Source organism: Streptopelia decaocto, assembly GCF_964273445.1.
Source record: "Streptopelia decaocto genome assembly, chromosome: 1".
Taxonomy (NCBI): domain Eukaryota; kingdom Metazoa; phylum Chordata; class Aves; order Columbiformes; family Columbidae; genus Streptopelia; species Streptopelia decaocto.
The window spans coordinates 40,342,245-40,364,262 of NC_138663.1; the positions used below are offsets into that span (position 1 = coordinate 40,342,245).

At 36.7% G+C, this 22,018-nt stretch overlaps 1 protein-coding gene across 8 annotated transcripts in view; it reads left to right on the forward strand.

Moving 5' to 3' along the window:
* Nucleotides 1-22,018, forward strand: part of TNRC6B (trinucleotide repeat containing adaptor 6B) — a 130,414-nt gene that overhangs the window by 14,972 nt on the left and 93,424 nt on the right. For 5 of the 8 annotated variants that reach the window (XM_082046901.1, XM_082046907.1, XM_082046906.1 and 2 more), the window contains exons 2-3: nucleotides 1,424-1,496; nucleotides 5,981-6,079. In XM_082046901.1, coding sequence (XP_081903027.1) covers nucleotides 6,026-6,079 — 54 coding nt within the window. In that variant the 5' untranslated portion in view covers nucleotides 1,424-1,496; nucleotides 5,981-6,025. Of the gene's footprint in view, nucleotides 1-1,423; nucleotides 1,497-5,980; nucleotides 6,080-22,018 lie in introns of those variants that run through there. The other 3 variants (XM_082046902.1, XM_082046909.1, XM_082046903.1) reach the window with 3 other exon arrangements.

A 22,018-nucleotide genomic window follows, 5' to 3' on the forward strand; every position in this document is an offset into this window, starting at 1 on the left:
ACCTCTGCATATTATTTTCAAAATATTTCAGTAGTGGAAGTATTTATTAATATTTATTATTTATTAAATATTAATTCTTAACATTTCCTTAATCTCCTATTGTCTAGTGAAGCCAGGTAAATGCAACTTGCTTTACCTAGTTAGCTAAGATGAAAACAGTGCTTTTTTCAATGGAGGAAATATTACAAAGTAGTAAATGTTATGGCTTCTTACTCTTTTCAGAGTATGCATTCACTTAGTGTAAAAGTAATCACGAGTGAATTTTATTAGACTACTGTCTCCAGTGCCTTAGTTTTTAACAATGATTTAAAACGCCTTGTCTGGTAAAAACATCCTCCATTTAGGCATGAACTCTAAGGTTGCTGATACTTTTGGGATATCATAATATTAAGGTGGTGATGTACTTAGTGTAGATTTTCACTTGAAAAACTACTTCAGAGTAATTGAGAAGACTGAGCATGTTGCACCTGGGCTTTGATAGTGCTCTGACTGCACGGTTATTTCTGGATAAAAACCAAACATTTCTATTTTGTACCTATACATAGTAAGTAAACAGTTCAAAACTGTTGTGAAAAGGTTAATATGATGATTATTAATGAGAAAATTGTAACTTGCTGCCAAACAAATACAATTTTCAGCACATATAGAATTTGCAATTCATAGTTTAAATGGTGGCATTCATTTTAATAGGTATTCCTGTTATACCTATGAGGAAATGTAAGCTGTTTTTTTTCAAGTGGTTCTGCTGGCAAAGTTTACAGAAACTCTGATAGTGACAGGAAATCCTTGGAAGGGGAATCTCCTCTTCAGTTGTCAGTTTGAGGTTTCTGTTGTGCAGCCCTATGTAAGGTACATTGTTAAGACTTCAATGTCAGGCTGGTTATCTATAGTATTTAGTGAAGTTGTGTGGTGATGGGTAATAAGATTGTTAATTGCTTCTGAATACTTAGGTTTTTAGCATTTTCTCTGAGGTAGTTAAAGATACATTTCCAGCAGTGGTGCCACTTAATTCTGTAAAAACCTAAATTTGCCAAAACTTGAGCCTAAATTTGAGGCTAAGGCTCAGCAAGTAAAAGCAAGTAAATGTAAATTTTTTGCCTTTGAAGAATAATTTCCTTTACTGGGGGTGGCAGCTGAAGTGAAAGAATAGTGAGTAGAAAGGTACTTATCTCCATAACTTTAACCCTAACTGGAGCTCTTTCCCCACATCTCCCCGGAGCGGGGTGGGGGTATTGCTTTAGTTGCGATTCCGATTTTTTGTTTACTCTGCATGACTTTATTAAAATTAATATGGCTTTTTCTAAATTCTTTGGCAATAAGGATGATTGAGCTGTAGAGACAATTTACTTTCGTTTTTGTATGGATTTTTATCTAGTAATGCCCAGAGTTGACTGACCTTTTAATTTTTTTTGTCTCCTTTTAGGGTTTCGTTTTTGCACTGAATGTAGCCAGGACGGATCCTAGTGGGCTTTGGCAGCCCTTGGAAACTGTCAAAGGTAAAAATAGACCCAAGTTCACTATTGCTTTCTTGAAAGTTGGAGATGAGAGGAACATTAGGCTATAATAGGTCTTAACCAACTATAAGATATGTTGCTGTTTTTATATACTTTCTAGTATGTTATTTCCTGTGAGCTTGTGTGTGAAGTTGTTTCTGTAACTGTTTTATGTGATTTGTTTTTGTCAACTGAAGTTGATGCCTATGATGATTTTATTTGAAAATTAATTAATTTATGATGAGATTTTAAAGTCACTGGTAATGGTAAGTGATTAGTTCCTACAAGAAACGAAGTTACATTCAAGTTTTTTTTTATCTTCTGGATGCTCCTGCTTTCATCTCAGTATTTCTCAACTTGCATTTAAAATGACAAAAAATATTCTGTTCTTTTTCCATATGTTAAATTTTGTTACTTTTGTACATTCGTAATAAACTCAAAGTAAAGCTATAGCAATTAGATATAATATGGCTAGACCATCTGTTAAAAATTAACACTTTTTTTTTCTGTGTACCTGGATAGAGACTAATGATTGCAATTATGTATCAATACGATTGTGTTAAATATGCAGCATGTCATTTAAAACAGAGTTCAGTACAATACTGCCTTTTTCTAACTACTTTTATTCAAGTATGCCATGTATGCTAGGTCACCATCTTTAAAGAGCACTAGTGTGCCTGTTTTGCTTTGTTCTCTTGTGGGAGATTTTGGGACCTACCTTCAATTTATGCTTACTGTCTGTAATGGTGACAGTTTGCACAGCCTTACTGTCCTTCAAGGGTGTTCCAGTGCGAAATATCCAATTTAGACTTTGGAATTCACAGGAAGTCCTCTTCCTAAGGAGGACCTTGTGTTTCTGAATGGTGGGTCTTTCTACCTGGGGAAAATTAGGTTTGAGGAAGTTCTTCGTTCAGTGGTATTGATTTTGAGGGCTTTATAAGTATATGAAAATTTGGATCAGATTTTACTTGCAGAGTTTGCTAGAATGCAATAGTCAAGAGACAGTATCCATAAAATGCTCTGCACTGTTGTGCTTACACTGAATTTATGACTTGTAGCTGCATCCATTGTCCCGATACCACTGAATGAAATGTCTACATCTTTGCTGCAGAAAGAGGCAGAACATAAATATTACTAAATATCAAATTAGATTGTCCCAAAGCCATATTGTTTTATGACAGGATGATATTGTAGTAGGCAGTGTTGTAGTTCGTAAGAGCTGCAGCTAGTTCATATAAGTGAGCATTTTTTTGATAACAGATTCTCATAATTGTATGGTATTTTAAAGAGTTAAATAAAAATTGTTCCTAACTTAAGGCATGTATCTGCGACATCATATGTGGACATATCTGTGTACTGCAATTTGTCAGACCTTCATTGAGTCCTCACTCAAACTGAAGTTGGTTAATTTTCTTTGAAGACATCAGATGAATAAAAAAATTGGGGGATTTCAGTTCCATCAGTAGTAGTTTTGGTGGGTATATACAAGAATGGAAGAAGAGGATTATCATACATCTCGCCTTTTCCAAGAGTGACTTTGTTGATAGATGTCTGATCTGAAAATCTAAATAGACTGTCTATAAATTTTGAGTTTTTATCCCTTGGGAACTTGGCCTATGGCATAAATATTGGAAATAAGTAAATAAATGCTTTTTGGCATTTCGCCTTTTTTCCAGTCCTATAGCATTCTAGTACAAATTCTGATTGCCTGGCGGTTCTCTGTGTACAACATGCATTACCTTATGTGTGAGCTTTAGCCCCCTGCTCAGAAGCTGGTGAGCTGAAGAAGCAATGTCAACAACATGGAATAATTGTGTTATTTCTTCACTGCTGGCACTAAGCAGTTACTTTGGCTGAGAAGCTGTAAATGACTGCTACAGATGTCTGCCATAGAGGTAGTTTCCAATGGATTCAGAAATCCCCAAGTGTCTGCTTTAAGCAATAAATAAACTTGAAATGCAGCACTCTTGTGCCAGTGGCCATGAGAATCAAGGATTCATGTATGCAGAAAGAATATAAAAGTGATGGTATTGAATTGTAGTTTGTTGCTTGATGTTTTGTGTCCTGGAAGAAACCAGAAGCAAATGCAGTGAAGAAAAATACAGTGGAAGGGTAGTGTTCAGCAAAACTTCCTCTTGTAACACCTCTTGCAGTTTGTGGCTTAGTTTTTCCACACCAGCTGCAAGCTTTTTTTTAGTGGATTTTCCTCCCCCCTTGTGAAGTTTTCCAGTAAATTACGCAGCCTTTTAAAACTCCCATCTTGTTGCCATCCCCCGTGAGTTCACTCTAACTCAGCATTGTATGAAGTAGTATGATATGTGTTTTGAACATTAAAGCTGATAAAACATGAATTCTGGGACAAATGAAGAGTAAAACTCTCTTCCTTCTCCATTACACTATCTCAGAAGATAACCATAGTGTTTTTTTCTGAGGTTCGTATTTTGAGTTCTTCCAGCACTCTGAATGAAGAGTGACCTGTCCTTGAAGTACTCTTGGCCTGACCTGACTGATCACCGATCCTGTTTTATTTTATAAGCGCTTTTATTTTTTTTAATGCTTCTGTAGCTCAAGTTCAGTCTTGCTTATGTCTCTGATTTGAAGCAAATTAAGCATTACTGCAATCCTGCCCAAAAATGTTTTGGCTGTTAGACATCAGACTGTCTGTCTAACAAGCTGTAGAGCTTCTCAGTTGCTTGAATCCAATATTGCAAAATCCTGCTAAGAAACTCCCAGCTCCCGGAGCTCTGGAGTGGGTTTGAGGAACTGAGCATGGTGAAGCACCATGGACAGAGACCGCCGTTCTGTCCTGCTCCACACCAGAGGGTGGCCTGGCAGCGAGAGAGGCTCATTATTTGCAGGAGGATCTTGGTGTAGATACATGCTACAAGTCTTACTTAGCATTTGATACACGTGATTTTTGATTATATGCTGCAGACAGAATAGTTGGTGAGGATTTAGGTGAGAGTTCAGTTTTATCCTCATTCCTCTTTCCCCAGAAAAGGAAATTACTGTGCTGGAAGTCTTTACAGCTCTCATGTTTTGCATGAGAATATATGATATTACTGAACATAACAGCTTGTTGGTTATAAGATTTAATAAGTTGTATGTAACATTTTTAGCCTGAGGCTCCCTATGTTTGTAGAACATATTCTTCATTCCTCGTGTCAACTTCCTAGCTGTGAAAGATGTTGTCTACCTGTGCAGAACATACAGAAGATGTTTGTAGTGCGGACAGCCTTACCTTATGAATAGGCTTTAACCTTGAAATGAAGGAGGTGCATCTAGATGAACAATTTCCAAGCTTTCTCTTTTTGGCCTCATTACTCTTTGCACTCCCAAAGCTGTCAATTTCCAGGCTTGGAATTGCTGCTGTGAAGGTGACTGTAGAGTCAGCAGCTCTGTAGCTGAGGCACAAAAATTGCGATACTTCAAATAGATTTTAAATGCTGGTGCAGTTGAAGAGTTACAGCATCTTGAGATGCACAGCTGTTAAAGGCCAACAGCTCTTGGCTTTAAGCGAGTTTTTAACTTGGTGTGAGCCCTTACTTTTGATGTATCTGGCATGTTACAGATCTGCTGATATCTTATATCTTGCATGTTGAGACAAAGAGATTCCTGCTGAATTTATGCTGGTGTGTTTGATCTCCTAAATCGATTAATCCATTACCTCTGGAAGATGGGTTGTCCTCTAGAGTAGAAGACATTCTAATTTTTGTAACCAAAATCTCCCTAGCTGTATTGCGTTCTTCCGTAAGTTATTTCACAATTCTAAGAATGTAGCTTGGTATGTAGGTTTTTGTTCAGTTGGAACTGCACTCACACTGTGAAACAAATTTCAAAATAAGTTACAAAGTACTGTTGAATATTTGAAAATACTGGGAGCTGTTGACCTGAATTAGACTGAAAATGTTGTCTTAAAGATGAATGACTTTATCAGTTCCCTGAACCATTTAGAACCTATAATGTATTTATTTCTAAAATGAAGTCAAGGAAAATTCCCTAGATTAAATTCCCTAGATTAGGAATCCAGAGGTACTGTGGGATTATGGCAAGTCTAACAGTTTTCAAACTAATAACATTTAGATTGTCTGTAAGCCCAATCTGTGAAGCATATATTCGCACAAAAGCTATTTCCTAGTGAGTAAGAACTGTTAGGCTCTAGTATGTGTGATTATTCCTTACTGACTGTAGCTTTAATGAGTAAACACAATTAATATGTTAAGTACTCAGCAATGACATATTTAAAAGTTAAAGTATATTCCTGTTTTTTCTTTTCCTCTTAATTAAGTAGAGTTATATCTTATCCTGAAAAACAGTCATGTTACTTGTTTATGTAAAACATATAAATTCAGTAAATATGCGCAGAATGGGAACGTTAAAAGTCATAGCCTGGAATTGTTATTTATGTGCACTGCAATCTCACATAACACTGCTAAAGGCAGAAGGATCATTATTTTAAAAATATGTCTTTCTTTTTCATCTTTTAGGCAGTATTTTGCATTTCTGCAGAGCTTTGCACAGATACCGTTCCCATGCAAACTGATGAGGGAGAAATACTGGAGGAAGGCAGTCCCAAGGTCAGTGAGGTAAATGTCGCTGTGTTTCAGAGGAAGAGCTTGCTTGGCTGAAATGGGAGATACGTGGAGTGAACACTAACTGTGGATGGTATTTTTAATTAATACCTGTATGCAAGTGAATAATATTTATTACTCTGGAGATATTTTAAAAAATAGTCTTTAAAGGCTTTTTTGCTCTCTACTAAGGATTGGAACATGTATCTTTGGGCATTCCCAGGAAGGAAAGAGGAAACTCCTGTAAAGAAATACTAACCTTGGTTGTACTCAATTTGTTAGAGCTGGAAGGGCTTGCCAAGCTTTCTGTCCTACCCACCCACCCTCTCACCAACTTAAAGAATTAGGCATGTGGGCCTGTAGGTGCAGGTGTCAGTGTTGGGGATAACTGACTGGTCTATATTCAAGGTGGTGTTCTGCTTGTTTCCTTGTACTTGGCAGCATGTGCTTTGTTGTGAGACTGGACAGTATGTTGCTTTTAAAGGTACCTCTGAACCAACATAGCTTGTTGGGAGAAGATGCTATAAAGTGTGCTGTTGAATATAATGTTGGTTGTGCCCTGTTTTTTGCTTACTTCTGAAGATCTAGATGTTCAGTCGTTAATAACTTTGGTATGCATCATGATATAGTGATGATCATGTTCTTAACAGGGTTATAAACTTATGTTATAGCCCTGACTATCTCAACAAGTTAGTGTTGTCTTTGCAGCTGATCTCTGTTTAAAATATGGCTCCTAAATTTCACAAGCGTATGAATCATATAGCTTGCTTGTAGTTTTGTGAATGAGTGGCTGAAAAAGCAAAAAAATAGAGGACTAAAATTAAATTTTGTTGTTTTCTAGCTGTAGCTTGTTTGGGAAATGTTCTTGTCATTTTATGTCCTAATAGAACAAAATGCTTTTAAGCTGTAGACATCAAGTTAGGAGGTGATAAATTATTAGAGGAAAGATTTGGTAATTGTCTTGCATGTAGTTTAGGAATTGTGTTAATTTCAAATAGCTTTGAAGGAATGCTCTCTAGATAGGAGCTGACAAATGAAAGCAGTTCAGTGGGTGTACCTGTGGCCATCCAAGTTATCGAATGCATCTCTTTGACAAGGTTGTGATTGCAAGGTTTAGGTGGGGATAGACATGTGAGAGGAAATGTGGTGGTGCAATGAATTAGTAATTTCATTAGCATAGTTACTGGTTCACCAAAGGGAGAGAATCTGTCTGTGCGTGTGTACATATTTATATACGTATGCACAGGTGCTGTAGGTATACATGTATGGATACATAGCTTTCTTTTTTTTTTTTTTTGTCTATGTGGCAGGAAGTAAATTGAAGTAACTGTCTTGTGAGAGTTATTCTTTTCCTCCAATGAAAAGTGTGCTTTCCTCTGGCGTTCTTAATTCTGGGTGTAGTGGCAAAGCTCATACCTCTTTTCCAGCATTAGGTGTTAAAAATATATAGTGAGCTTAAATTTAAAAAAAAATATTGTAGACTGAGTTCGAATACCGAAGTGCATATGCAGTATTGCTTTGAAGTAATTGTTGTTTAGAGAACGTGGGAGATGTGGAATTGTACATCTGGTAATCTGTGTTATTAATCAAAGAGCTATATAGGATCAGTATATATTAAGTAAAAAAAGTCTCATGACTGCATCTAGTCCTTCTTCCCATCCTGTGGTGTACAGAAGTACTCACTGAAGTGTATTTTTCAGTGTTTCTTTAGTCTGTAAATAATTATGCTCTCTTCCCTGGTCTCAGGAGAGCTTTATAGCTGTAACGATTGAAGAATTTGTCCTAGAAAAATTTAGGCAATGTATATTCCACTATATTGTCTTGTATCATTAAAGTGATGTCCTTAATTTCCAAATGTTTACATGATCTAGTGAGCCATTTTCATAAAGATATGTTTTTCTAAGAAATATTTTATAAGGCTTAACTAATATAGTTCAGGTTTTTTCCTTTTGTCAGTGCTTCCTCCAGGCTGATGACAGGAGTATTTTTGGAAGAAGTTAGTTTTGTGTTTCAAAGACACTAATATAATTGCATATTTGTTCATATTTTATTTGAAGCTTTCATTTCTCCCCTTTTACATGTTCCAAAACACCAATCTGTAAATAAAAGGTAAATATATAATTGTTATGCTTATTATTCAGATCAGTGGATCTTTTCTTCTGTGTTTTTCTAGAAGTTTGATGGGGGGGGTGTTTGTTTGTTTGTTTTATGTTCCTTTTATACCCATGTTTATGTGCCAGCAGTCCTTTTGGTCCACACTCAGTTTACACTCCGTTATCAAAAATCCCATAATTTACCTATACTTTTGCCTTCACTGGAAATTATTTTTGAGCCTGTAAATAATGTCTAGAGATGCTGTCATCTTCTAGCATTTTCTTTTCTATTAACTTTCAAGAAGAACTTGGAACACTTCATATGTGAGCAGCTCCTTTGAAGCTCTTCTCTTAAACACTATAGGAGTTGAGTCTGCGGCTCATAGGTCTTATGAGATTAGTTAATGCTGATTAAGTACATTCCAGCTACTTCAGTGACAAGAAGTTTGATTATATCATATATGAGGTCAGATTAAGGCCCCAATCCTAGCCTTTGTTCTGAATAATTAATTTATAGCCAAAAAGACTTTTGCATGTGATACAAAGAATGAAATTACTGTTTACGGTGATTTGTAGCATCCTTTATTTGCTGCCTCAGAATAATTATGACAGAAAAGTGGGCAAGCTTTCCATTTTGAAATTATTTCTTCAGTCTTGCAGGACTTTATTAAAGCTATTGTTGCAAAAGATGGAGGAAAATATTGTAGAACTTATTTTTATGCTTTTTTGTTTCTATCTTAAGATACACACTTAACAAAATATAAGTTAAAAAACCACTTCATGTTCAAAAGACAAAGGCTTAGGTCTACGTGCTGGAATTACTTGGTATCAGCTACACTTAAAGCATTTCTCTTGAGTAGTAAATGGTGTTGCTGTGACTATGCTTGATAATTCTGGAATTTTCTTTGTCACAATGCAGCATGCCCAGACATCTGGTAGGTACTTCCCTCCTGTTCAGAATTTCTTTCTTACTTAGTTTTGGTCTTGACAAGAAGTGCAAGACCTACATTTGGGGCTGTTGGAGAGTGTTCCTGTTATCACTTTGACTGAATTTAAGTTGAAAACCACTTGAACAAGCAGACATGGAAAATTGTCTTTAGACTTTGTAACTGAATCCCTTCCATACTGTATTATTTTTCCAAGTAGAGCCTTTGTAGAAATATCACCTGGCAATCACTTCTGACACTACCTTAAGCTTATCTTAAGTTGAAAATTGATCCATCTTATTTTCCATAAATATGCATTGAACTTGAGGGGGAAAACAAGAAAATATGCTAACTTCTAGAGAGATCTTCATTATGTTGATATCAGGGTGTTTTGTCTTTATCATCATGGCAAGACATGCTCGTAATTTATATTTGTAAAGAGTAAGACTTCCTGCATGAAGCTCTGTACCTCAGAGTGTGAATAACTGATCCTTTTGACTCCACAAAATGAGAAAGCAAGGGGGGTTCCTATTGATGCCCATTGCAGGAAAAGCAGTCATTACGATATTAGTCTCAGTTACCTGGAACTGCAGATCCCGTGACCAGTTATTGATATTTGTTTCCAGAGTCTTCAGTTAAAAGAACATGTAATTGGTAGAAAAGGTGTCACTCACTTTGCTTTTCAAGTTCTTTCCCAGTAGCACAGGAAGAGGCAGTATGTTAATGCTGTTAGCAGTCTTAACCACTAAGAAGCCTTGGTACATCTTTTATGGAATCACAAAGGCATAATTTGAGGAACCCAATTTATTGTATATTGAGGTATAATTGAATAAAGTATTCTGTGGTGTCAGGGATGACATCAAAGTCATCTTTCATGATGAATAAGATTTGGGTACTGCAAGAATTAACTTTCTTATGGTGCCAGTCTGAAAATAACCTGAAAAGTTATGCGTGGGCACTCTATCATACAGTGGAAAAAAAATTTTTAAAAAAATATATCATGCTTTATTTCTTTTGAACGGATTTGGTTGGTTATATAACTGTTTCAGAATTTCTGGCATCCTAGACTGCAATAGTATTCTGAGATATAAAGACCCAGCCTTGGAGAGGAAAGGAGATTTCCTTCTGGTTTTGAAAAATAAAAAAAAATTGTGCCTCATGTAGAGCTGAGCCGGTCACTGCAAGGACTAAATTAGTTATGTGCTTCAAACTAATTAACATTACGTGAGGCGTGATTAGAAAATTTAATCTTTGCAGTTAGGCGTCATGAAGAGTGATAGTCTTGCTTGACTCCTATCGGCCTGGCAGCACTGCTACTAAAGTTGGCCTTTGTGCTTGGCTTTGCTGCTTTTGAAATGAATGACAGAAATCCAGTGGCAACTTCCTGGTAATTGAGCTTAAGGAAAGTTACTGATGGACTCGGTCCTCACTTTGTTTGTTTCCCCCATTGTTATTAATGCATACATCTTTACTTCATTTTGTAATTGTATTTATATACATATATATAGTGGTAGTTGAGGTTGTTCTCTCATTGTTATCAGTCTTCATACTTGGGAAGTTTCTACAGTTCTTCCCTTTAGTTTTTTTCTATACATTGGATTGCTTTCCAGCAAAGAGTGGGTTTTGTGCATGTTCTTTCCCCTTTTACCCCATGGGCTGCTTCTGAAGAAACTTACTGTCTTAATAGTTTTGTTGCCAGGGCTTTTCATCTTCCCTGGTTCCTTTGTTTGATCTCAGTTTTTTCATTATTGTCAGACTATCAGAAAATACCGTTTCTGTTAATATGGCATAAACATGGTAAAGACAGCTGGCACCTGTCAATAGCACGTTGTTGATTCCAATAATTATCTAATATTAGTGCCACAAAGAGGGGAAACAACCTGTACAGAAGTAAGCTTTTTCAAATGAGTGTAGGGTTTTAAAAAATATATTTGTTTTTGACAGATGTAGAAGTCTCATTTGACAGAAATATTTGGTCTGTTTTATCCGTATGATCTGCTGGTAAATATCATACAGTGAAATATCTTTTAACTTTATAAAATATTAATAGTTAGGGGATTAAATTTCTAGTTTCTGGCATTTCAGGCTCTCTTTTCCTCAAAAAACAAAGGAAAGCAAAACAACACTTCTACTTGGAACGCTACACCCTCTGCTGTTCTTTGGATTATAATTGTGGGTTTTTTTCAGTTACATTATGTGGTAGTTAATTTGCCACTAATGATTACTAGGCTTTTCCCATTAACAGACTGGGTGCTCTGAAAATATCAACAAGCACAGAGCTGCTTGCAGAGCTGCTTGTTTGTGACTAATTTCTTTTCAGCTGTTTTTTTCCATCTGTCAAGGATTACTGCACAGACAACACTTAAACTTTGTTTCTCGGTTGTTCCTTTGCTGTAAAGTATTGCAGGAGGAAGCTAAAATGTTATACCTGATTTGAAATATTTTTAGATTTATTTCGATATTGGCAGTAGTTTTGAGCTTATGTTGTAAACTTCTTCTCAAAAGTGCATTAAACTTTTCATGTCAAAGGTAAAATTTCCCCCTCTCCTCCCTTCATCTTTCAAAGCAAAAACCTGTGAATTTGAAGGAAGTGAGAGACTTTGACCGAATTAGTTTATAGAAAGGTGTTTATGAATCATGGTCTTAATTCAGTGTTGTAGAAGAGAAAGGAGGAAAAATGGCTAGTTCTGCCCTTTTAATGCTTTGTATGATAAAAATCCAGGTACATAAAATTTTAATGAAGAATGTGGCTGCAGAGGATTTGTAATAACACTCAATTCCTAATAAGTACAGGAAAGGGGAAAAGATTCTGTGCTGTGTGATATTAGATAAACTTATTTTTATTCAAAGTTTTCGTTAGCATTTGTAGAAATAATTAATGAAGTGAATAGGTAGTCTAGAAATTAGGCTATTTTTCCCTACTTCGGTGGCTTTTTCAAAATCAGTGACACAAACATTGAGGCTTCTATCGTTCAGTCTCACTGTACAGTGCCGCTTACCAACCTGTCTTGAGGTTAATCCTCGTTTTATTTCCTTTCATGTTGCCCCCTATTCTTATCTGTCAGCATGCATCTTTCCCTTACATTATTGCCTGCCTGTTCTCATCCTGGTTAATTCTTATTTTTCTTGCCTCTTGGTGTCTGATTGTGAAATAGCATTTTTCTTCTGTTTAAATCAGTCTTCAGAACTCTGTTGGCACTGCCTATGTTGTGTGTGTGTTTGTTTTTCTTTATCCTGAAACATGCACTCACATGATGAGAAGGTTAAAAAGTATGTGGCATTTACTCAAGTATCTTAGCTCTTGATTTTATTTCATGTATTTTGAGAATAATGAAACATAAGCCGGCCTGAATAGTATTTGTATTAAGTTACATGTTTTTATATTTATAAACAGAAGCTTAAAATTCAGAAGAAAGTGTTAGGAGGGAGTGTTGCCAGTCAGAAGATACCTTTCTTAAAAGTGCGAGTGTTCACTAACTGCATTTATGCATAAGTCACGCTCAGTTTTTGATAGTGGATGTTGCTTGATGCCGATGACAGTGCAAAAGTTAGGCCGGTGCTTTCATTATGTGGGATTTAGAATTCATATAGTAGAAAGAAGATCTTAGTTGGGTAGTTAAAGTTCACAGCATCCAAAACCCTGAGACTTATAATACTACTTAGTGATACAGAACTGAGTTTCTATTCAGATGGCACTAAATAATTTTTAAAAATTCAAGCTAAAGGCCTATATAGTAATGTAATTAACAAAATGCTTTATCACTGTAGTTTTAAAAAAGCTGTTTACCAGTTTAGTACTGGCCTGGTACATAGTGCTTTCAGACTTGATGGTTTCTCTGTAGTACGAATCCCTGCTACTCTTGACAATTTTGGCTTCTTACAATGAGGTGAACTTTCAACCTCCGTGTACTTTCTTGTGAATACCTGGTAAGTCAGAGTAGGTTTCAGTTTACTCATGTGGCTGTTGCCTCTCCATTGGTTCCAGGGAAGTCATGTTGTTTGTTTATCACCTTATTTTTGGAATGTATAAGTTTATTAATTTTTTATGTTGTCTGGTGGGTTACTTGTGGAGCTTCCAACATTTCTGTTCCCTGATATACAGGATATCATTTTGCTGGAATGTGAGTTGTAGGAGCAGCTAATATTTCTAATGTTAACCTACAACTATACTGAGTTCCTATAGTCTTTGTAAAAAGTATCTTGTAAAGTATTTTAGAAGGAGAGAGGTATTGTGCCTAACAAGATATTTAACTTACCTTTCTCCTGAAAGGCAGCAGCTTAAGAACTGATCTGAGCACACAGACAGTTTTTCACAACAGAAACTGATGTCATCTTCATCGTGCTCTGCTAGCTTAATTTTTCTAGCCTGAAAATGTTACAGCTCCTTAGGAGAGTAATTTCAAAACCAAAATCTTTGCATATCGTGCATTTACTAGAAAGAAAAATCCATTCGTCTCTCAGTAAAGAACAAAATTACTTTAAATCTTAAGTCAATAAAGTGGTCCTCTCTTTTAATGACATGTTATTAAAGCTTGTAAAAATGTTATGGCATACTCCTTTTGTTTTAAAAAGGAATTAACATAGTCTGTCAAAGGGATCAGAAATGTTGGGTTAGTTTTTCTCTTGAACTTTAATATTGTGGTTAACAAAAGAACCTAATAACACTTTCCTACAAAACTCTACATGGTTGGACCTTTCTGCTTGAGGGGAAAAGGGTGGTGGGGAACCTGCTTGAGAGTTTATAACTTTGGATTTCAAATTTGAAGGCATTGTGGCAAAAAGCTACAATTATTTTATGTGATTTAACCCCAGCTGGCAACTAAGAACCACACAGGTGCTCACTTGCTCCCTGCTCAGTGAGATGGAGGAGGGGAGAATCAGAGGGGTAAAAGTAAGAAAACACTTGTGTTAAGGTAAAGACAGTTTAATTTTTTTTTTTCTTTTAAGTAGGGTTGGGGGTGGGGAAGGGAGAGAAAGAGGAGAATAAAATCCAATAAAAAAAGAATGATGCAAAATGAAAACAGGAAAATAATTGCTTACCATCAACCTATACCTACCCAGCCCCTGAGGACTGGGAGCCCCTGCCAACCTCCACTCACACCCCCACCACATCAGTTTTACTGCTAAGCATGATGTCATATGGTGTGGAATATCCCTTTTGATCATTGGGTCAGCTGTCTCCCCTCCCAACTTCTTGTGCACCCGCAGCCCACTCACTGGTGTGGTGGTGTGAGAAGCAGCAAAGGCCTTGACTCTGTGCAAGCCCAGCTCAGCAGTCTCTAAAACATCCCTGTGTTATCAGGACTGTTTCCAGCACAAATCCAAAACATAGCCCCATACAAGCTACCATGTAGAAATTTAACTCTATCCCAGTCAAAACCAGTACATTATGTTATCAAGGTCTACTGGCTTTACAGAATAGCAGTTATAAACAAGGTAAAATTGTTGAGGACTTTGCAAAAAAGCATGTGGGAATTAAGCAGCCAGTGCTACTTGAACTGTTGTAAAGGAATGCTGTTGATAGCTTAGCTGCTTGGACACTTTTAAAGAAATTCAGGATCAAGTGCAAGATTTTGCCAGTTAGTGTCTGTTTTCTACAGAGGCAAGATGGATTGCTCGTTTGAAACCTACTTACCCATAGTGAAGACTACTGAAATACAGATACCAGACTGAAAGATGACTCTCTGGTTTCTAATCTCAGAATACCCTGAAGTGCTTTTGAAGCACAAGAGAGAAGGTTTATACAATATTGTATTTTCTTTCCCCTGGAAAATACCATCATCTGCCAAATTGACTTTTGAGATCTGTAAGAACTGTCATCATACAGTCCTTTGATCCAGCCTTTTCATATGTACCATTCATGTGGAGGAAATGTAATGGCATGGAATGTCACTGCAGTGAACAGGTTTCTATCTCTGATTTCCAAAGGAAAAAATGCTTCAGTGTTAAATAAAACTCAGTTTAAACTCATCTTTTCCATTCTTTTAGAAGTTCTTTTTCATAAATTTTCTCTTGTTAAGTTTTTTTTTTCCTCAACCAATAGCACCTCTTCTTCAGTTGATTACAGCAGCTTATAATATTTTGCAAAACAGACAAAAAAGCAAATAACATTTGCCTAAAAAAAAAAAAAAGGCAGTTTTGCATTTGAGAGCTGAAGTGTTATATTTCTACTATGGTTTTGGAGTCAGACAGTCAGGGACATTGTTTTGTGGCTTTGCTTACAGAGTATCTCTTCTCATGTGGTGGTACTATTGGCACACAGTTCGAAGGATTTATATCTTTTCAGGTATGAATTTTTCAGTTCATCAGTTTTTTTTTCTTCTCTCATTGGGTGTAGAAGAAGTGGATATGGGGTTTGTGGAGAAGAGCTTTTTTTTTTAATTATTCTTGCCAGTAACAACAGTAGTGATGGTCTTCATCATTACAGTAGGTAAGGGAGTGTATGGACAACTAAGAACACTTGAACTCTGCAAGAAGGCATTATGCAATGTCAACTCCCCTGAGGGTAAAAGCAACATTAAAAGCATTGCAACATCTCCTGTCACTTGTTTAAAGTCTGTTCACCAAGACATTTGGATAGTAGACAAGACAGAGTATTATGAAGAAGGGAGAACGTAATATAATAGTTGTGTACAGATGCAATAAGCCTGTATGAAATCAGTTGCCAAGAAAGTACTCTGAAATCATATTGATAGGCTTCAACAGATACAGGGTTTCCAAGTGTGGGTATGAATAGTCTGTATTCCTTCTCCTTTTGACAGTGGTCTAAGGTGGATGCCTAAGACAGGCTTAAAGCAGGGTTAATATATACTTACAACAGAATTGCTCTCAGCCTCCACCTGTTTGTTGCTCAGGAACTTTCTGGGCCACTGACAGTTTCCGTGTGGTTAGAATCCACACAATAGATTTCTCTTCTGTGAGCACAGAAAATAAAGTTCGTTCTTTCACTTCCTTGCCTGTCTGGTCAGATCTCTTAAGGCAGAATTATTTATGCACCTCTTTGTGTGTGCCTGGTTTATGTCACTTTCAGTTGCTCCCAGCAAACAGCAGAAAACAATATTTGTGGCAGTGAAGGTGACTGAATGTGTAGTGCAGAAGTCTAATTTATTTTTAGTCGATTCTGATCATCATCTGCTTTTGTGAGACATCAAAAATGCTCTTATTTGTTTGTGCCTGTTGGCCTTTTGTGACAATGCATCATCTAGCTTTCCCAATCAAAGTGGAAAAGAACAGTTAACGTGTTTTCTCTCTTCCTTGTCAGGGTGGTTATCAACATGGATATCAAAATATCAGCCACTTAGCAGTTTAAACTGACATCTCTGTAACTTGTTTGTGAGTGTCTGCACCGTAAGTAGGAAATTAACTGTAAAATGAGTTGGCTAAATGGAGTCATTGGGCTGCATATGAGTGGCTGTTCAATGTAGTGGTGGGGGTGAACTGTTCAAGGGCTTTCGGGTCAGATTTTTGCCCCAAATGGAAAACGTAAAAAGTTTGTTATGGAAATGAAGAAGGTTTTTTCAGAGTTGTGGAAGTTAGCAAGAATGCATGGCTTGTGAAATGCTAATGATCTTTAGCTGAAGAATAAATAATACAGAAAGTTAGTTAAATAAAACATGGGAAATTTATGTGTCTTACTAAATCAAGTTTTTTCTGGAATCCATACTATTTATGTGCAGAACACACTAAGAAGTGGATGAAGTGCATTATCACTTGTGGTGCAGGAAGAGGAGAGCACTTCTGCTTACATTCAGAATGCTTTATGCATTTTGTATCTGAGATAGCTGAACTATTATTCAAAGCCGCCTTGGCAGCTTCAGAGTTGAAGTTTTCAAATAGCAGTTATAGATATCCTGTCATACCATAACGTAGTGACTTCAAGATCTCTGATGTTCGAAGGTGTTGATGGCAAAACAGTATCTTGCTGCAAGCAACTAGGTAGTTCTAATTGTTTTCAGAGCAAGATTCAGATTCATTATTTTATATATATATATATATATATATATATATATGATCTGTTGTATTTGAAATATTTTGCAGCTAATGAATGCATTTTTAAAAAATAATTAAATAAACTTTCTTATATATACTGTATTAAATGTGGCTGAGGTCCTGACCTTTTCAGCATTTCTGAAGTGACTTGTTTTCACAATATTCGCGAAACTATTTGTTTTAAGCTTATCAGGGAATTCATGTTAAGCTGTTGGTGTTTCACAGAATATTAGATAACAGTAACATAAACATTTTTAAAATTATATAGAAAATGTGCCATAGGTTATTTCTGCAAGTGCAGCTGATTAATTAGTGACAGCTGGAGGCAGAAGCAAAGCTTCTAGTCTTTTAAGCACTGCTGCAGGTTTCTTCTATAAGGATAATGCACATTTTAATAGTGGTATATGTTAACATGTTGACATTTATAGTTAATGTTGTAACACTTGAGTCGGGAATTAAAGTACCATTATGTTGCATATACCAAACACGGGTATTAGATAAGTTATTTTAAAAAGTAATTATGTCTGGTTTAAGTGTCAGCATTCAAAATTATTAGCAGGGAAGTGCTGAATGTGATGTGTGACTTAGCAGCAGGATTAGAGTAGTAAATTTTCACTTATTTTTCACTAATGGGAAAACCAGTTAGGACTGCGTGATTGTAACAATATTAAAATGCTAAATCTAGATGCTGATGAGAAACCTCAAGAAAACAGTGAGTAGGCTAGGAGATAGTTCACATCTTGTGTTGGTATTTTTTTGTATACTGAGACTGTGCTTTGTAAAAATTGAGAGAAAAAAGGTTCAATTGAAAATTTAGGAACATCACGATGCTGTACAATACAACAAAATCCTGAAAGAGACCCCAAAATCAGTTCACTTTTCATGCATAGTATTTCTCTAAGACATTCCTTTGTGTGGATCAGAAAAACACTTTGCTCTTTGTCATTTTAGGAACCATTCTTTTCTATTATTTTATTTCTTTTAAGTGTTCTTAAGGTGTATTTTTAATGCTTACATCTGTATACTGAAAGTAAGGTTTAATCTAAAAAGTGTATTTTGAGACTAATTTTGCTAACCAGTTTGTGCTATTCATATTTTGGGATGCTAGCTTAACACAATTTATTCCTAAGAAATTATTAACAATTTTGCAGCTAAGTTGCGTTGATTTTTATTAAAAGAAGTTAAATTAAAAATTTAATTAATCTTTCACTAATGAGAAAAATTTTCCCTGATGCAGCTTGTCCAAAGTGCTCATAATAAAGCCAGGCAGAGGGGTGACTCGGCTTTCCTTTAGTTTGTAGTAGTGATTACATTTCTGTTAGACCTCAAATTGTCTCTGAGACTTCTAACAAGTTCTTTTAACTGCTTGGCATTTACAGGCTTTCCACTGTTAGCAATAGTGACCAGTGACTAATTGCTTGGATTTTAATGATTAGGTTGTGCAGTTCTACTTAAAGCAAGTACTAGTGAGATAAAAGAAATGCTGACGGCTGCTGTTTCCAGTAGCACTCTTTCTGCTGGTTATGGGGAAGGTGCACTGGTGTTAAAGCAGTAATTATGACAAAACACCAAATTTTTCAGTCTTGAGCTGGGCCTGCAGTAGCTGCGTTAAAATTAGCAGGTAGCATAAAGCCCTGGAAATAAACTGCTGCAACCTGTGGAAAGCAGCTTTTGGCCTTGGCTGATCCTCACTGGAGTCTCATTGTAACTCAGATAAGGTTTTTAGTTCATGTGTGCTTGAGACGCCAGCAAATTAAAAAAATCTGAAACATCTTCATCTCCTGTTCACTCAGGTGGCTGGTTGCAGTCTTTTTTTTAATAAAAGTAGAAAATAAAAAAAAAAATCACAGCTATGAAAAGAAGCTACGGAATGAGTGGGAAAAGGTGGTAGTAGCTCTCTGATGAAGCTGCATTAGTATATTTCTATAACTGGTGAAGGCAAAAAGACAAAATACTGTTTAGAATTAATAGCTTTTCATAGTAAATTTAGGATTTCTTACAAGCATCTGTATTTTTTTCCTGAGAAAATATTTGGTTTCTTTTATGCTCAGTTCAGTTTTGGTGGGTTAGGATATCTAATGAAGGTGTAGAAGCTCATTAGGAAAATGTGCTTTCTGACATCAGGATTCAGGAAAGATAAGGCTTTTGCCCTTGAAACTTTCTGACCCTTCAAAGTGCGGCTGACTTTATCTTGGAACTGCAGATTAGGTTTACTCATTAATCAAATCCATTAAGGTCTTACTGAAGATATTTTTAGAAAGAGTAGTATGAAACTGTAGTAACAGGTGTTGCACTTCTGGAAGAAAATAAAAAATTAAAAGTTTTTATGTCTAAGCTGCTTCTGGTATATTTCATTTTCTAAAAACTAAGTATTGAGTGTCTAATTGTGAATAGCTTTAACCTATACGAAACAATTTGTCTGTTGTTATTTAGAACACTCAACTTATAAGCTTTAGTCAAAATTTGGATATTCACAGGTGCCTGGGTTTTTAAGGAAAAAAAGCTTTGAAATAATAAAATACGGAGTTCAGCAAATTGTGGTTCCTTTTTTTAAATTTTCTTTTTAAATGCAAGTTTTCTATTGACTTGCCCCCCTGCTGTTTAAGGGTCTATTTCTGGTTCTTGCTTCCAGCTGCCAGAATCTTGAAGCCTTCTCCATCGCTTGCCAGGAGAAACAGGTGTGGAGTGCACTTCCTTTGATTCCTCCTTTTGGAATCAATGGCTCCCTCTGCAGTCCTTTGAAGAGAAACTAAAGTGTCTCAGATCCTCTGCTGTTCCACCTTCTTTTCTTGGGAGGAATACAATAGGTGCAAGAGTTTTGTCTTATGTTGACCTTCCACTCTTTCTGTATGTGTTCAGGACAACTGCTTTTCCTATGTATGGTCTAAGTTTAGAGAGGCTGAAGACTTAGAAAAGGCATTTTCAGAATGCTTGTACTTAACCAGAACTGTTGTGGTTGCTGTATGCTGTGTGTTGCTGAAACTTTGTGAGGACTCTGTGCTCCAGCTTCCTTAAGAAGATTAAAAGGGTGCTGGACATGACATGGTGATGACAGAGTGAAGAAAAGAAACTGAGAGACGTGGTGAAGAAGTGTGCACAGGAATTTATTAAGAACTGTGGGTGCAGGCAAAAAGAGTATTTTCAGCTAACTGTGGCTATTATATGCTGTTCCTCTCTTCAGTTCATCCTCAGGTAGTCACTTAATCAAAAACATAAAATATTGTGTTCTCGTTCTTTCTACAATGGTATGTTACTATTGTCATTGGGGAAAAAAGACCTAAATATTTTAAAGTACTTTTTTTGGATCTCAAAAATAACTTTGAAATAGATAGCCTAGCTATCTATTCATTAAAGTGAAAAACATAGATCACTGATCATGAAATTGTTTAACATATGCAGGGAAGCAAAAGAAAATGAGAGACAAGGTTCTACAAAAAGAGTAATGCAAAAATTGCTGTACTGGATCAGGCCTGTAGAATGATCTTATATGTAACCACTTTTACTTCAGAAAAACTATCTCATTGCCAGAAATAGCAAAACTTATATTGCTATTGGTTTGTAATCCTCTAATACACAAATCTTCACAGATAAAATCCATGAGGTCTCTCGACTGACCTGCTCTGAGCAGGGTCAGCTATGAGGTCAGACGAGGTTACAAGTGATTTTATCAAGTCTGGCCTTGAAAACCTTGAAGCAAGGAGACTACAAAACGTCTCTGGACTATCTGTTCCAGTGTTTCACGGTCTTCATAGTGAAAGAGTCATCTTCTATCCAGTCTGGACTTACCTTGTTTCAACTTACGCTTATTGTTTCTTGCCCTGTCATGGCACACCACTGTGGTGAGTCTGACTCCTTGCTGACCTCCTTGTAGATACAGACAGGCTGCTGTTAGGTCTCCCTAAAGCTGCCTCTTCTCCAGGCAGAACAAGCCCTGCTTCCTCAGCCTCTCTTCACAGGACAAGTGTTCTGGCTCCTTAAGCATCTTGATGCCCTACTGCATCCCGTTTATGGATGTATTTCTTGTACCAGGGGCCCAAAATCAGGTATGTTAGACCATACCTGGAATAATAAGCACTGAGTAGAGACAATGATCAGGTCCCTCATCTACTGGCAATGCTCTTAATAAAGCCTGGGTTACTGTTGACCTTTCCTACCAGGGCACGTTACTGGCTCATGGTCAGCTTGCTATCTGCCAATACGTTTTCCACAGAACTGCTCCCCAGCCAGTCTCCAGTGTATGGTTGCCAGGGCCTCTCAGGTGCAGGGCTTTGTGTTTGTCCTGTATGAATTCATACAGTCCCATTCCTCCAGCCTCTCTAGGTCCATCTGAACAGCAACCCAGCCCTTGGACCTGTTGATTTAACCTCTTCACCCCAGTTAAGCATTATCTTAAAATTCTGACTAGAGTACACCCTACCTGGCCCTTCAAGTCATTGGTAAAGTTGTTTAATGGACTTGCCCTAGGGTAGACCGCTGAAGCACCCCACTTGATACCAGCCTACAGGTAGCATACAACACAGTAACTGTCATAACCTGAGCCTGACTAGCCAACTGTCCTACCAGTCCATTTGTTCATTTTAAAGAGGAATTTTTTTCCTAGTTCACCTAGTTCACTAATACTCCATTTCTTGAAGTTCCTGTGTCCTCTTTTAGTGTCTTGGTGCATTTTATTCTTAGCTTTTTCATCAGTGAAAACCTACCAATTAATCTTTATTTTGTGTGTGGACCAGTTTCTCTGTTTCTGAGTACTTTCTCACTCTGACTGATTTTTCTTGGTGGATTTCTCATGAGAAACTTTGTCATTGCTTTTCTCTAAGTTACATGAAGCCCAGCTTTTTTTTTTTTTTTTCCAGTGCTGACATAATTGTACGATATCTTCTTCACTTCTTGTTATAGTCTAACCCCAGCCAGCAACAAGAACCACGTACTGCTTGCTCACCCCACTC